Here is a 17,614-nt window from a genome sequence, read left to right on the forward strand (position 1 = left end):
GTCCCCATTCCTTTCTGCTAGCATAGCCACAGCCGTTATATTAGTGGCCAATGGCCTACGGGTTACAGCTGACGGCCAACTAGCCACAGCTGCTGGCCATCTGATCACAGTTGATGGCCATTTACTACCCGAGCCAGCACCTTTCTATGTGAGGCCGAGAGCCTGGAAACTGTTTTTTGGGGTTTTGTCCCCACACTCCACCCCTACAGGGTCTCGCCTCACAATCTACGCGACAAGCGTCTTCTGCGAGGGGCCCTGTGCAAGGAGCCTGGAGGTGAATGCACTATCCTGAACACAGCCAGGCTCTCTGGACACAGCCAGGGTTTCTCAGGGCACCACCACAGTACTTCTGGGCACAGCCAGACATCCTGGGCTTCTTAGGGTACCACCTGTCTCCCCGGGCACAGCCAGGTTTTCTCAGGGGACCACCACAGTACTTCTGGTCACAGCCAGACTTCCTGGGCTTCTTAGGGTACCACCTGTCTCCCCGGGCACAGCCAGAGTTTCTCAGGGCACTGCCACTCTCTCTGGACACAGCCAGACTTCCTGGACTCAGCCAGGGCCTCAGGGCACTGCCACTCTCTCTGGGCACAGCCAGACTTCCTGGACACAGCCAGGGCCTCTCAGGGCACTGCCACTCTCTGGACACAGCCAGACTTCCTGGACACAGCCAGGGCCTCAGGGCACTGCCACTCTCTCTGGACACAGCCAGACTTCCTGGACACAGCCAGGGCTCTCAGGGCACTGCCACTCTCTCTCTGTGCCTCTCGGGGTACCGTGCTGGAACAACAGCGGCTCACATCAAGGTGCTTACATATTATCAATGGCGGCCAGTCAAGACACAAAAGCAAACATCAACCAGTCCCACTACATGATGGTATGTTCCCAAACAGTCAAGCGTCCATTAAATTAGGGATAGAAGGCAATTCCCCATAGTCCATAGTCATTCGCCAGGGCTGTCCTGGGGGTGAGGGATGACCTTGACCTCACCCTCATCTCCCAAGGAGGACTCAACAAGCATTTCCTCCTGGGACTAAAAGTCCTGCATCCGGGCTGCCTCAGCAAGCAGTTCCCAGCCCACAGGGCAGCAACAACCTTCGCTTTCTCCGCTTTCTCCGGCCTCTGCTGGTTGGGGAACCATCCACATCTTTCCACCCCTCCACGGGAATCGAGCTCTCCGGCAGCTGCTCCTCCTGGTCTTCCTCAGACTGAGCTTTCATACGCACAAACTGCTCCACTGCCCTTCGGAAAGCTTTGGCCGGCACCGTATCCTGCCGACTACGCCATGTGTCGCGCAGGGGACCCTGCTCGCTGCGCCATTTGTCGTGCAGGGTCTCAGCTCCCACTCCCCGCCCAAGAACGCAGGACACGGTAAGGCCAAAAAGGAACACCCACGGAGCCATAGATAGGGGAATCAAACCAATATATTCTCGCTGGCGGCTGGGCTGGAGACACAGGAAGCAGGATCTACATAATCTGCCTAACAGCAGTCCGCGCTTGCCAGCCACCATCTTCTTGCTAGTCCCCATTCCTTTCTGCTAGCATAGCCACAGCCGTTATATTAGTGGCCAATGGCCTACGGGTTACAGCTGACGGCCAACTAGCCACAGCTGCTGGCCATCTGATCACAGTTGATGGCCATTTACTACCCGAGCCAGCACCTTTCTATGTGAGGCCGAGAGCCTGGAAACTGTTTTTTGGGGTTTTGTCCCCACAAGTATATATACAGAGAAGTGCACACATCATGAGTGTAACAGGAAGGATTTCTATAAGTGGACACATCTGTGTAACTAGCACCCAGAGCAAGGAACAGCACATGACCAGAAGACCAGACACCCTCCTCACCAACCCCCCAAGCACTTGTCCCCAAGAGTAACCACTGTCTTGATGTCTAAAATCAACTTTGCCATTTTTAAAAAAACATTTTTTATTAGTTTCAGGTGCACAAAACAATGTAATAGTCATCATTTATATCCCTCACACTGTGTCAACCCCCTCCCCCTATCCACTATCCCTGTGACATCGCACAGAGCCATTACATTTCCACTGTCTCTATTCCTAATGCTGTACTCTGCTTCTTGTAAATATATATATATATATATATATATATATATATATATATATATATATATAAACTTGTAGTTGACATTCATTATTGCTCAGCTTCAGCTTCAGGTGTACAGTGCAATGATCAGGCATCTATATCATCCCTGAGGTGGTCTCTCTAATAAGACAAGTGTCCATCGGATACCCTACAAAATCTTTACAACATTATTGATTACATTCCCCAAATTAACTTTTGTAACCCCATGGAACTTTGCCATTTTTGAGTGGTATGAAATCTTACACCATTTCTTCTTGAAAGGGACTATATATTTTTAATTTTTAGGACCCAACTGATTATTCACTGATCTATTATTTGAAAAGAAAACAATGTATTGTTAATTTACTGTATCCTATGCCTGGTATTTTTAAATCTTGGGTTGATAGCTTTCTAAAAATTTCCTAGTAAAGTCCTGGTGACATTTTCAAGAGTGACTTTGGGTTTGTTTCTACTGTGCAATTGGTGTTTTGATTTCTAAGGTGGAATATAAGAAGGATCTGGAAAGTAGTAAAGGTCACAGTATCAACTACTGTGAAACACCTCAATTCAGGAATGTGAGCAAGATCTCCAAATTCACCAGTGATGTGAGTTTTGAATGCCTCAGCACTTGTGTGGGCTTTTCTATGACTTTAATTTCTAGATCTCCTAAGAGGTAGTCTGTGAATGTATATATGTGTCTTGGAGAAGCATGGCCTTTTCGGCACAAAAGCATAAGAGTTTAGATTAAGATTGTCTGCTGGGACCAGTCCATGTAGTGTTGAATTCTGTCACGTCCCTCCCGCACACTTGACCTTGAGTCCTCAGGACAGCATGTGTCTTCTTGCATTCTTCATGTACAGCAGTATCTGGCTCCTAGTAGCACATGCTGGTGAGGGGGCCTGGCTGAACATGCAGCACCCCCTTCCAATGCTGCTTTGTGCTTCCTACATTAATCCACGTGCTCATTTAATCCACACGGACACCTGGAGAACCAGATGTTTTCCCCCCATGTTACAGATAAGCAGATATATACTGGAGTGGCATTTACAAATTTGGAAATTCTCAGAGGCCTGGGGATGTATCCTTGAGAACATCAAGGACATATACTAGATTATGTGATTTTACTTCTGTTGAGCTGCCCATCATAGTAGAATTTAAAGTCACGTGGGACTTTGTAAGGCTCAGTGAGGAGTTTATTTCGCATAAATGTAAAAGTTAACAGCACCAGCTTTGGAGCTGACAGACTTGGTTCCACAATTAGCCAAGTGCCAACTGCCGACCTTGGGCACGTTGCTTAAGCTCTCCGAGCCACTTAGCCCACCTGTAAAATGGGGATGATAATAATTCCTACTTGTAATGATCAATTGAGGTAAGTAGAATCAGGCTTGATAAATAGTAATAGCATTCTGTTTAAATACTCTCAGTGCTTGGAAACTCAACGGCCTCCCAGGGTAGGAGATTTTAATGTAGTGTCATTAGAAGCCACCCACATCTTCCCATTTATGACTTCCTGTCATCCCGTTTTGGTTTTCTCTTTATTTGGTATGCTGCAGTTGGGACATAACATTATTATTTCACATGATTGCAGTGGTGATGGATCTGTGATGTCAAATTTGCAGAATTTGGCAAAATTCAGGTTTCATGCTTCATCAGTTTAGAAATGGAGGTAATAGCAATGCAGTGACTTGTACCAGCCCCCAGCTAGGTCTTTGCACAGGGTGCCAGCCCAATCAATGCTTGTCCATGGGAGAGCTCCACGCTTTCATGGTAGGTTTTCACCTTGGGAAAAATCTGGTGTATTTTACAACTGAAAACGTTAAAAAAAAAAAAAAAAAAGGCCTGTTTTGTGCTGTCTATGCTCATCAGATTCCATGTTTTCCTGTGTTCTTATGTGCTTGTCTCACCACCTTCCTGTGCTTTCTTGAAATTAAAAAACAACACAAATTGTTTTGTTTGTCTTGTTTTTTTATTCAGTGATGTTTAGTGCATTAAGATGAGTAGTTAGTCTTTGTGAAGTTGGGAAGAGAATGCTTTTGTTGAAAGTTTTGTGTTCCCATGTAGAATAAATATAAAGAAAACTACCAGAACCACATGAGAGGGCGCTATGAAGGAGTTGGTATGGACAGACGGACGCTGCATGCTATGAAAGTTGGAAGTCTGGCGAGCAACGTGAGTCGTTCCGTGAAGGGCCGAGAGGTCCTGGGGGTCTGTTGCAGTGCAGAGAGGTGGGGCATAAGGAATTCAGCCAATTCTTTTTCAACCTCCCTTTTTTAAAAATCAGTTTTCCATTGTGTAAAGCCTTGACCCTTAAGAGCTTCTAAATGTTAGCCAATACAACCAAGGCTGGTAAAAATCCTGGAAATTTTTTCCATAGCTTCAATTTATTCATTTTAGCTTTCTCTGGTATGAAGCATAATCAGATGTATTGCAGATGATACAGTGTGGGGGAACTTTCAATTTCTGAAAGATAAAGAGAAATGAATGAGCAGAATTCCTATTGGAAATCCCTCAAATTTCCAAAGCATTTGTAATTTCTTTGGAATTTGTTGGTCGGTTGGTTTGTTGGTTTGATGGGTCCATTCATTTATTTGATGACAGTGCCCATCAAAGACCTTCTTTGGTCAAGGCACTGGACAAGGTAGCGGGATAACAAAACAGATCAGCTCCTGTTTTCCCCATAGCCTGTAATCTATTCATCTGTCTTTAGCTTTATCAATTCAGTTTATAGGTTTGCAAATGCCATGTTGTAAATCTTGGCAGTAAAGGACACTTTAAAAAAAAAAACTGATTTCATTATTCAAACGTACAAATGTCAAATTTCTTCTGCTCGAGAATGTCAAATGTGACCTTAAAATAAATTTAAAACACTCTAAAGACTCTTGACTTTTCTAGCCAAGAAGCGATTCCATGGTACACTCATGTGCAAATGCTTCTTTTTAACAAAATCTACAAGTTTTTAACAAAACTATATATAATAAGAAAGACAAAATAAATGTGCTACAGATGGAAGTTAACTAATTTTGGATTCATTAAGCAGAAGAATTCAAATTAATTGAAGGCAAAAGTGTGAACATAATTTAATTTTCTTTGGAGGTGATGAAACTGAATTAATTTTGTTTCTGGTTATTTTAAAAAACTATTTCCTATGACATTCAAACAAGGTCCAAAGGAAATGAGGGCTAATTTCTTTCTCCTTGTCCTTTTCTTTGTGTGTCAGGTCGCCTACAAAGCCGATTATAAACACGATATTGTTGACTACAACTATCCAGCTACTTTGACTCCTTCCTATCAAACAACGGTGAAACTGCTTCCCTTGAAAGATGTAAGTCCTCTTCCTTTCTGCTCTTTCCTTGTCACTTCCCTCCTGTGGAGTGATCCTTAGGCAGCAAGACTGAAAGAAACAAGACACAAAAGTTCACAGGAGATGGAGGTATTGAGAAAGGGGCACTCTTTTCCACTAGGAAGAGCGTTTATGTATGTTTGGAAATTCTTAGGCTTTCGGTATAAGGTGGGGACAACCCTGGTTTAATCTTGAAAATAACCTGAGGTTCAGTTTCTCCTCTTCGAATTTGGTAGACTGTGTCAGTGGCTGGGCACATTTAAGTAATTGTTCCTTAGCAATGATGAGCTTTTTTTCTTTTTTTAAGTTTTGGAATGTGGTATGTGTAAGGGCTGAAGGGAATAAAATAAAATGACTGTAATCTGAGAGGAGGTGGTAACGATGACACAGTTTTTTTCTCAGGAGCACTTGGGAAAACCATATGGAATAATCTGTAACAATTGTTACATCCATGGTTGTATTTATTTATAGCTTGGCTTGTCCCAAATGGATAATTAATTAATAATAGATAATGCATAATTAATTACATTTATTGTTTTCTAATTATAGGAATTTTACTGCATGCCTATTACAGAAAATTTAGAAACTACAGAAAAGCACGAAGATAAAAGTCATGTCCCATCTTTAAAAAGTACTTAAGGTAGCTTACAATTGAGTTGGTATCATGATTATTGGTCAGTGAAAGTTATCTTAAATCAATCAGTAATTTAAATGATACTTTAACATATATTTAATAAATTCCCAGTACTACTTTCCTGTACATTCCTTTGGAATTGGCCCAACTCTAGTAGTTGACCTGGGTTTTGCTCTTGGTGGATAGGTCTTCATACCTCTTTTGCTCAGAGTAGGGGCAATATTAGATGTGGTTGGGTATCTGCCATGTCTAATGCATACAGCTTATAGTACAACAAAGGACAATCATTGGCAAATGATAGTTTAATGGATGAAAGGGACTTTTTAAACATGTAACAAAGTCAGGAATGGGACGTAGAGGGGTCTAAAGGGCTTAAACTTTGCTTCTGTTTTTCTCAGGAAGTTTGGTTTCATTTCACCTTAATGAAACCCAAGATTAAACTTGACTGTCAAAGCTATTTCCTTTCTTTTTTTTTGCTGCATACGTTACCTGGGAAACTTGGGAGTCAAGAGCATTTCATTAAAATTTGAGTGTGTGCTCTTGCAGTACGATTCCAGAAATCATGTGTAATCATGCAGACAAAGCTATGTAGAGTTCTACAATTGTGTAGTTCCATTATAGCATGACCTGCTTGCTATTATATTTGCCTACATAAGACTGTGGCTCAAACCATGTACCTGAAATATAACCAGCTCATTTCGGGAAATCTGAGAAAAGAACTCAACTAGATGGGATTAGAAATATCAATTGGAAGCAGAGGTGGGTTCTAAACTGACTGGCAGCCCATGAGCCAGATCCAGACTGCAGAAGTATATTTTGTTCGGCCACAAGTGTTAAAAAAAAATTGGACCCATATTTAGAAATTGGGAGAGTTCACATAAAAAATTTAAATTTTCACCTTTGTCTTGAAAAATCAGAAAACTCTGGGAACTGTGGCCCTAGTTCCTACATGGCAGCAATTGACTGGCACTGAGTGGCAGGTGCTCTCCGCCGTCAGATTCTCTTTTACTTTCCTGGCTCTTGCTTGATTTTGAGTTTATAGGGGCTTTGGTGTTCAGGACGTTTGGGTAATCCATTACGAGAACATTTACAGTCTCTCGTTCTGTCTGGTAGTCTTAGAGGTAGTCAAATAGCTATGAAATTAAACCAGCACAGGTTCTTGATTAGAGCACGTTCCCTTTAAATGGATTTTATAAACACTAATAGCACGAAAATGAGACTCTGTCCTCAGTAGAAACCCTTCAGAAAGTAGACTGAAGCAATGGGCAAGCATCTGTGATGTTACACGGACGTGATTAGTCATGGAGACTGTTAATTCCGTCCTGCAGAGGAACGTCATTGCGCTCTGCCACACCCTTAATGCCAAATTATCGGGAAAGAATGTGCCATTTAAAAAATACAGTGTTGAGACATTTTATCGGGCATCATTCTGAATTCATACAGACTCTTTATTATGAGATGATAATTTTTCACTCTGAATTAATACATTAGGAAGCCACTGTAATAGCTGATCTCATTGATAGTTGACATTGAAATGACTTTGTATTTCCTAGCTTTCCCTACATACCCCATGTGCAAAACTCAGAATGTGCAAAAACTTTTCTCCTTGAATCATTAACAAAGCCCAAAGTGATGCTGTCCTTTATCACCAAACCCAGCAAAATACTCTGTGGCCCAGTGTGAGGAACACTGTTTTTCCTAGATCCTGTCCTACACATTAATTTGTAAGTCATTTGTTTGTACCTGGAGTACATTGCTCTGTGAAAACAATGTCAGCTCTAGCTGTGAGGAACCCCTCTTCCATCTGTAAAACAAAAGAGCAAGTGATAGTTCCAAGTACCTTCGCTTTAGCAAACCAGGCTTGTAGGCTGTGAGCCACTCTGGGAGGCAGAGTGCTCAGATTTGAATCCTACCTCTGACACTAGCTGCGTGACCTTGGAGCAAGTCACTTCAGGTCTCTGTGCCTCAGTTTTCAACATTGTAAAGGAGGGGTAATAACACTGCCTCCCACAGGGCAGTTGCGAGGATGAAATACGTTAATATGTGTTGAGCACTTGTACCAGGCACGTAGTAAGTGCTATTTTTTAAGCCATAATTATTATTAGCCGATGTTGGGACAGGCAAGAATGGAGTGAGTACAGGAAGAGCTGTACAAGCTGGCCCATAGGTCTGTTTCACTTGGGTCACTGGGTTTTAAAAATATTGAACTATCTGCCAGCGTTTAAAAGTTGCAAGATTTTATATAATCATGGATTTCGGGTTCCTTTGGAATGATTGGAAAATCTCGCCACTCTGCCCCACGTTGATGCATGACTACTGTCTCCTCGAGCTGAGTAAAGATGGCTGCCCTTTGCCACTATCCCCACCACTCCTTATGATTTGCCCACGAGGCCAAACACTGGCCGGGGCTAGTGCTTCACATGTACCCAGCTAGTGGTCTTTTTGGCTCTCACAGACTTCGACACGTTTGTGTCGTCCCCCAGGTTGCTGGCAATAGGAGGCATTAGCAGGGAGACAGAATGGCAAAGACGTCACACTCTAGTTGAGGCCGAAGGAAATGGTAGGAGAGTGCAGTGTGGGCCCCTGTGAAGGGCAGAGCCAACTGCCCGAGGAGTGAGACGAGCAGCAGTAGGTGGGGGTCAGGACAGAGATGGCAGTAGGTAGTGGGGATGCAGCCAAGAGGTGCGGGGTTCTTAGACAGACCCTCGGCCTAAAGAAGCTGTGACACTGTGTGAGGTACGGGGTGGTGCTCCTGGGCTTTGGGCAATAAAACAGAAAGCCACTGTTCTCTACTCCCATCAATAGTTGACACTGAGATGGCCTTAGATTTCCTAGTTTTCCCTACACACCCCATGTCCAAAACTCAGAATGTGCAAAACCTCCTCTCCTTGAATCATTAACAAAGGCGTGAAGACTCTGAGTGGAGTGTTCAGTGGTGATGTGGTCACTGTGAACACAGCCAGGGCCTACCCTGGAGCCTGTAGGTGGGGAGTCCAGAGGGTCGGGGTCCATGGACCCCACCGAGATAGCTTTGTGGGCAGGGCTGTGTCTGAGTTTGCTGGCTCTGCAGAGTCAACACTGGCTGTTTGCTGAACGTATGGATGAATGAGCAGAAGGATAACTTAATGGGGATCAGGAACATCTCTGAGAAGTTCAGGAATAGGGATGAGTTCATTTTCCTCCTTTGCGTGGCTTTATGAGCAACCTTGGTTAAATTGTGGAACAGGCCATTCGCCATTCACAACCTCCCCCTCTTTTCTTTCACCTGTCTGTATCCTGGCTCCACTTCTATCAGTACAGGTTTCTGGGCTCTCAGTCAGCTCACTTCAGCCCTCACCCTTATTACCTACCCTCAAGCCCCAAACACATTCCTCTACCTCTCTGCTCAAGTTCCCGTTCTCACTGCAGTGGATCTTAGGAAAATAAGATGATTGGATGAATATATCCTCAGGTGCAAGTGGCTAAGGATCCTTAGCTCTCTGAAGGGAAAATTGTACTTTCAAAAGAAAATTCCCTCGCCCTCCATATCTGGAAGTAGTAGGATGCCAGAGAGTCAAGGCACCAGGCTGCCCTGGAGATTCCCCTCCTTTCCTCTGAGCCCACATCTTTTATGATAGTGCCAAGCTTAGGACAGTTTCTTTGGAGACTCCAGCAAGGTGGAAGTGAGGGCCAGGCCAGGGCTGGGTGTACAGGGCAAAGAAATGGTAAGAGCGTCCTCACACAGAGCCATCATGCTCTATCACTTCCCGCTTAGACATACAAATAGCTTTGGTTGGACTTTTTGTCCCTCTTTCAGTTTTATTTTCCTTTAAAATAACTCTTTTCTTTTGAAATATAAGACATGTATAGAAAGGTACACTAAGTAATGATATCCAGCTTGCTTATTATGAACTGACCTCGGGGGTGCATTTTCAGGGGGAATACCCCGAGGAATAGAATTGTTGGGGCTCAGGGGGTGCAGACATGCCAGGACCCTACAGGTTCTCAAAGTGGCTGTGCCTACCTACACTTCTGCCAGCAGTGTGCTGAGAGTTCTCTCAGCTCCACAGTCTCGCCAACAGTTAGTATTGTCCTCAGTTTAAATTTTCACTCTTCAGGGGTATGTGGCGGGGTGTCTCGCTGCGGTGTTACCAGGCGTTTCTCTGACTTATGACGTGGATGAGCACCTTTTCCTGTGCTCACTGGCCATTTAGTTGGCTTCTTGTACGAGCTGCCTGTTCAAGTCACTCGCTCTTCAATGTACTGTTTTCCTATCTGTGGGCTTGCAGTGTCTGTTGGTCTGCAGTTGGAATCTTTGATACTTTTTCTAGTAATTTGAGAATTGCAGCTCTGTCGGGCTTAGCGGGAGAAAGCTCAGCAAATCTTAGAGACAAGAATGAATGACATCCTCCTGTGCCTCTTTTTACCCAGGTCAACTACAGGCAAAGCATCGACAAGTTGAAATACAGCTCTGTGACCAACACTCCTCAGATCATTCAAGCCAAAATCAATGCCCAGCAACTGAGTCATGTAAGTGGCCTGACCTGCTCTCCTGGGGGTGGGGGACTGGTAAGTGCTTTGTGGCCTCTGGACATCTGGCTCCTGAAGGATTTGACTTTCAGTAATGGTGACACGTGTCTTATTACAATTGTGAAATGACCCCTCTCGATGTAAACGTTTTGCTCGGGAAAATTTCAAATACATTCGAAGAATAGGGTAATGAATCCCCATGCATTCATCACCCAGCTTCACCAATTATCAACTTATGGCCAGTCTTGCTTCAACTACATGCCCGTCCACTCCATTCCCTTCCTATATTATTTTGAAGAAAATCCCAGGTATTATACAATTTAACCTATAAGTATTTTAGTATGAATCTCTAAAAGATAAAAAAATTTAAACATATTTATACAATTTTAATATGCCACACCAGTAATTCTCAATATCACCAATGTTCAGTTATCATTCAACATTCCAATTGTCTCATAAGGTTATAATTTTCTTTTTAATGTTTGTTTGAATCAGAATCCAGATAAGGTCCACGCTTTGTGATTGCTTGATATGTCTTTTAAGGCTCTTTTCATCTTTAGGTTTTCTTCTTTATCTCTTTTCTTGCAAGTTGTTTGTTGAAGAAACTGGATTGTTTATCCTGTAACATTTGCCTCAGTCTGAGCTTTGCCGACTCCATCCTGATGTGGACTTCCTGTGTTCCTCTGGCCTCCAGATGTCCTATAAAATAATAGTTGGGTCTATAGACTTGATCAGGTTCGGGTTTAATTTTTGAGTAAGACTGCGTCTCAGGCGATGCTCTGTTCTACCACTGGGAGTCACGTAATGTCTGGTTGGCGCTTTCTTTGTGACTTAAGACGGCTTTTTCTCAGTGTGGGCAGGCATCTGATAATTTCTCTCTGCGTATTCACCCTGCATGTGACAAGCTGTTTAGCTTGCAGCAAGTTGAAAAACTAAGTTGCGTTCCCCTTGTGTTTCAAAGAGGAGCTGGTGAAGTGGCTACAGGGAAATCCTTTGTGACCTCCCAACTTCAAATATCTATGAGTTGTTTTACTTTGCATTGACATTTTTCAATCTGTTAACTTAAAACATACATAAAATTACAGGCTTCCTTGTAACATGACTTTTCCAGAAACTCCTTCTCTGCGTTGAGTCTAAGAGGAAAGTGAAAAAGAGAGTGTTCTCTCAGAAGTTCTCCTTCGGCCCATATAAAAACCTTGCATTTACCCTGCGAGCTTGTTTTCAATTCAACAGGTGAATTACCGCGCTGACTATGAGAAAAATAAGCTGAATTACACATTGCCCCAGGATGTACCTCAGCTCGTGAAGGCCAAAACCAATGCCGAACTCTTTAGTGAGGTAAGCAGGCAGCGTGGGTGGGCGTATGTACAGAGGTGGACTTGAAGATAGTCCCAGTGAGCCAGGACCATTCTGCTAATGGAAGAGGTTCATCCAAGGCACCCACCATGCTATAATTTTGAATTTTGCTGGCACGTGGTAGTTCACTGGGGATAAGTTGATCATAGCAATTTAATTCTCATTATATGAGCACATGTACATGAACACATAGACACACCCATCACCATCACCATCATCGCCATAACCATCATCCCCATCCCCATCATCATCATCATCATCCTGGCGACCGGAGCTTTGCTATGGAGAGAAAATTTAAGTTTTAAGAAAATCAATCTTAATCACCGGATTCTTACTGGAGTCCCCAATGGGCTATGATTAGGCTTTCATTCTAGATGGGATTTGTGGGGGAGAGGAGAAAAGAAAAGGAACTAATGTTTGTTGAGTACTTGTTCCATGCTGGGCACTGAGGTAGGCAATTTGCATATGGAATTAGTCAATGGTTATAACCCCAGAAATTAGTTTTTGTAGGGACATAATGACATGGGCTTTGGTATCAGATAACCTGGGTCAGATGTTGGCACCGCCATTTTTAACCCATGACACTATGTAAGGTTTTAATGTCTCTGAGCCTCACAGGCCTAATGTGAACATTTGTTGTTCATGAGTAGAAGACACTTAGAGAAGGGCCATTAAACAGTAGGTGCTGTTACCATGGCATTGTCAATATCAATACCTTGTATTGTCTCTGTTGCACTTTACCCAGCACTTTACCCAGCACTTTACCCTGTTGCACTTTACCCAGCTTAAGATCTGTTTTCATATACTATATCCGATTCATTCTCATATCAACTCTGAGACACATTACTACCAGTATGATATTCTTTTTGCAAATGGTCAACTAAGGCATAAAGTAATTTGTCCAAGGTCACATGATCAGGAAACACTGGAGCTAGGATGAGCACACAGGGCTTCTCTTTGTCCTGTCCCACTACCACTGCCCTGCATGGCCCAACAGCTATGGAATCAATTAAGTGTCTTAATAATTGCTATGATACTTTTGATAATAACACCAAGATTCTGGTCTATAGACAGACAAAAAAACCAACTTTGCTCTTTCCCCCCCCTTAATTTCTCTTCAACTTTTGACAGGAATATGGATAGTGACTCTATTCAACCTGTGCTTTTGTTTGTCAGGTTAAATACAAAGAAGGCTGGGAGAAGACCAAGGGGAAAGGATTTGAGATGAAGCTGGATGCCATGTCTCTGCTGGCCGCCAAAGCTTCCGGAGAGCTTGCTAGCAATGTGGGTTTCCTCTTATTAACTCAGAAATGCATAAGAAATGGTTCTGGTAAAATGTCAGTGGCCCTGCAGAAAAAAGACCAAAAAAAAAAAAAAAAAGACTGTTAATGTTGTAAACATCACAGTACTTTAATCTTCTGGGTGTGAAAGGCGAGGAGGTGTTTCTTTCAGAATGGTCCCCCTTGTACTTGTTAAAAGCAAAGCCCCTGAGATGGCAAAGTTTCTTTCACTCACGGTAGACTTTCTTCTTTCTCTCAAGATTAAATACAAAGAAGAATATGAAAAAACCAAAGGCAAAGTCATGGGAACAACAGATACTAGGCTCCTGCACTCTCTGCAGGTTGCCAAGATGAGCAGCGAGGTACGTTCTTTTCTCCCCTCCACCCTTTACTTAGCGGTGTGTTACTTTAAGGTTTTTTGCTGGGCCTCCTTCACCTGGGACTGTTATCTTTATTGACTTCCACCTACAATTTCTTTCCTGGCTTGCGTGAGATGTTTGTTCCATTTCTTTATGTTGCCAAAGGAATACTATTCTTTTAAAATAGATAAGTAGCCTGGCCCCTAAGGGTTACCAGCATCTCCTGACAAAGGTACAAAGACGTTCAGTCACATTTATTCATTTGACAGATGTTGACCCTGCAACTACCATGGGCATGATCCTGTGGGAAACGCTGGGCTGTGAGAATGAACACCACATAGCAGGTTTCTCCCTAATGGAGCTTAATTCTACCGTGAGAGTTAGACAGTGAGCACCTGTTTATTGTGGCGATGTCCTGGATGAATCGTGTGGTCACAAACACACATGATACTCATAATATGTAGCAAATGACTAGGGCATCCAGGCTCCCACCAATCAAAAGGACGCTCCTTCTAAACAACTCTAATGGCTGGAGATTAACCTAAGTAAATGTCACGTACTAAAATCCTTTGGCAAAAAAGAGTTCTGCTAGAAGGGACAGACTTGGTTCCCTGTCAAGGCTGAAGAGTTAAAAAGGACACATGAGTTTTAGGTTTCTGCTTTACAACTGCCTGAACCAAGCTGGGAGGCCAGCTTATACTGCTCCAGTGGTGCAGTCGGATATAATTACTTGATGAGTCATTAAGGAGCCATGGCTTGAGTAGAATAAGAGAGTTAGCATGTGGGTCGCCATTTTGGATGTGCCTATAGAACAAGCCCTGTGCAGGGCATAGCTGTGAAGCATACAGAGGCATTGAGAATTTGGCTTCAGTTTAGATAGAGAACAAAATAGGATTTCATATTTGCAGTTGGAGCATCTAGGGCCAAAAAGACTGTGTCTTGCCCAAAGTCATATAGTAGTCAGTATTAGTGGTGGGAAGGTAGAGAATTACAGCCTAGAACTCTAACTTACTGGCACCATACTCCTTTTACTATAGCACACTATCTTTCCCTAACACCATCATCAGCACCATCACCGTCACTGCCATCATCACCATTATCATTACTATCATCACCAACACCATCATTACCATCACCACCATCACCACCACCGCCATCACCACCACCACCACCACCATCACCATCACCACCACCACCATCATCACCATCACCATCATTACTATCACCACCTGCATCACCACCACCATTATCACCATCACCATCATTACTATCACCACCTGCATCACCACCACCATCATCACCATCACCATCATTACCATCACCAACACCACCACCACCATCATCACCATCACCATCATCACCATCACCACCATCACCGCCATCATCATCATTACCATCACGACCATCATCACCATCAATCACCACCAGTGTTATTGCCATCCTCATTGCTAGCATTTGTTAAGCATTTTCTATATGCCAATCGCTGCACCAAGCAGGTGTCATCTACTATTTTGTTTACTTATCACAATAGTCTCTTGAGGAACATGAGCCTTTAGAGAGGTAATGTAACTTTCCAGAGGTCATCCAGCTGGCAAAAGGCAGATCAGGTTTGAACTCAGGCTACTCTGGCTCTGGAACCCAAGCTTTGTTATTCTGCCTCTTAAAGCTTGTACAGAAGCCATGGATAGAGTGTTTGCCTGTTGGGGTAGCCAGGTAAAAACATTTAGGATTGGTAAGAGGCATTCCATCCAGAGACAAAGTAGTGTAGAACCTCAGCTTCCCAGCACCGTATCTTTACAGAGCCAGGAATTGGGTCCCACCTTTCTGACAGACAGGTGGCCTTGCCCAGAGTGCTAGTTTCTCAGGAAACCCTGGGCTTCTTTCCTGTGTTTGCACATAACTCCTGCAGAGGAAGGCTTTAAGTAATGGGCCTTGTTTTGCTGCATTCAAGGTTGAATACAAGAAAGGCTTTGAAGAGAGTAAGACCCACTTCCACCTGCCCATGGATATGGTCAACATCACGCATGCTAAGAAGGCCCAGGCTCTGGCCAGTGACCTGGACTACAGGAAAAAACTGCACGAATACACTGTGGTGCCTGAAGATATGAAAACTCAGTGGGCCAAGAAAGCCTATGGGCTCCAGAGTGAGGTGAGCCCTCACGCATTGCCAGTTCTCCCCATGCATCTCTTGCAATTGGATACAGTGCCACTTTCAGAGTGATTTTGAACCTGTGCAGGAGTCCGTGACATAATGCGGAGGAAGAACTGCTGGCGATGTGCCAGGCCCAGGGAGCATGGATGGGGAGGTAGAGATACAGAGATAGTTGAGACAGTGGAGACTACAGGGTGGATGGTTGGGGTTCAGAGCTGTGATGGAAGTCAAGATGAGCAGAGGAGTCAAATGTTGGCAACAGTAAGTCAATCTTGGAAATTTAGCAGGTTGGCAGAGAGGGTTCTTGGTCAGAAAGTCTGCCAAGCCCTCTTTTTGGTTAGGTTGTGCCATTTCAGCGTTAAGGTAGGACATGCTCTTCTGGTACCAGAGGGGGCTCCTTGGCTTCCCCGCTGCCCTCCACTTCAAGTAGAGTTCTGCCTATGTGACTATACAAGAGTAGGGAGACATTCTTCTAGGAAGACAAACACAGGAGCAAGGATTTTCCTAACATTCCCCTCAACTTTGCCCAGTCTGCATCCGTGTGTCTGATTAGAGCTCTGTTTTTCTCTTGCAGCTACAATACAAAGCTGACCTGGCATGGATGAAAGGTGTGGGGTGGCTGACAGAGGGCAGTCTCAATTTGGAACAGGCCAAGAAGGCTGGACAACTGGTCAGCGAGGTAACCTGAGCCTGGGCCCCTGGCTTTTAGCTGTGATCTTTTCCTCTGGTTCCCCTCCCCAACCCCCAGACTTATTTTGGGTGTGATTCAGAGGAGTATGTCTTCATTTTGTACCTGTAGCTCCCTGAACTAACCTTCCACACCCTTAAACTTCCTGGGGAGGTATTTGCAAGAAGCCTACCAATTTACTTGAAGTAGCCAGTTGCATCCAAAGAATAGTTCAGAAGGGTTGCAATACACAGTTAGCACGGGGGAAGCATGTGTTTGTTGTGTAGGACATTTGGAGGTCAGCGTTCTCATTATGCTCGTGCCTTAAACTCACTGCACACTTCGAGCAAGTTACTCAACCCTTTGGATTCCCTTTCTCTCTCATAAAAACGAGAAGGTTGGACGGGCTACCCTCCAAAGTCCCTGTGGCTCTGAGCCTGGTTCTCTTTGCACCATGGAAAGCTGCCTTGGCAGCGGACAGAGGAGTAGTTTTAAAGGGCATTTGATATGGAAATGTGACTATTTTAGGAGCTGTGTTTGGGATTGTCAAAGGGGATTCTTGTTTTGGGGCCAGGAAGGCTGAGTCAGCATCTCTTTTTCAAGTGGTAATAATAGCGATAGTCGTAGCTGCCAGTTGTGGACTAATAATAGTTATGTACTCATTGCTGCCATTTATGGACCACCTTGAGTGCGTTACGTACGTATTGCTCATTTATTGCTCACCACAGCCCTATGGGAGTCACACTATTAGTACTCTAGTAATATCCCATTTTACATAGGAGGAGAGTGAGACGCAGTCACACTTCCGGGAAATAGCAGAGTTGGTGTCTGTATCCAGTGTTTGATCCAATGCCCAGCTAAGCAATATTGTACTCCCAAAGCCCATTTTGTAATTTATTCTTATTTTCCTATGGCACTCATCCTTCTCTCCAACACAGACGCATTCCAGCTAGAATGTATAAGTAAGGAAGGTAGAGAGAAGACAATGACTCTTTAGGCTTCCTATTACGTAGCTTCTTTGAGACTAGCTAAAATCCAGGTGGAGCAACCAGAGCCCCATTTGTCTTGGACAGGGGTGCAGTGAGGGGCCCCAACCAGCCTTAGGAATGAATTCAGCCTGAGGAGTGTCCGTTTCTGTCTCACTTCCTGTGCCTACTAATTGTTAAACTCCTTGAGGGCCAGGAAGACATCATCTCCTTCCCCTTTTCAATATCCCTGGTGTGTTCTGTGCAGG

At 43.9% G+C, this 17,614-nt stretch overlaps 1 protein-coding gene across 5 annotated transcripts in view; it reads left to right on the forward strand.

Moving 5' to 3' along the window:
• Positions 1-17,614, forward strand: part of NRAP (nebulin related anchoring protein) — a 69,576-nt gene that overhangs the window by 17,168 nt on the left and 34,794 nt on the right. For 3 of the 5 annotated variants that reach the window (XM_081075197.1, XM_081075198.1, XM_081075200.1), the window contains 9 exons: positions 2,584-2,688; positions 4,145-4,252; positions 5,301-5,405; positions 10,468-10,566; positions 11,800-11,904; positions 13,099-13,206; positions 13,463-13,564; positions 15,513-15,710; positions 16,288-16,392. In XM_081075197.1, the coding sequence (XP_080931323.1) occupies positions 2,584-2,688; positions 4,145-4,252; positions 5,301-5,405; positions 10,468-10,566; positions 11,800-11,904; positions 13,099-13,206; positions 13,463-13,564; positions 15,513-15,710; positions 16,288-16,392 (1,035 nt within the window). The remainder of the gene's footprint in view (positions 1-2,583; positions 2,689-4,144; positions 4,253-5,300; positions 5,406-10,467; positions 10,567-11,799; positions 11,905-13,098; positions 13,207-13,462; positions 13,565-15,512; positions 15,711-16,287; positions 16,393-17,614) is intronic. The other 2 variants (XM_081075199.1, XM_081075201.1) reach the window with 1 other exon arrangement.

This window comes from Rhinolophus hipposideros (assembly GCF_964194185.1).
Source record: "Rhinolophus hipposideros genome assembly, chromosome: 15".
Lineage (NCBI taxonomy): Eukaryota > Metazoa > Chordata > Mammalia > Chiroptera > Rhinolophidae > Rhinolophus > Rhinolophus hipposideros.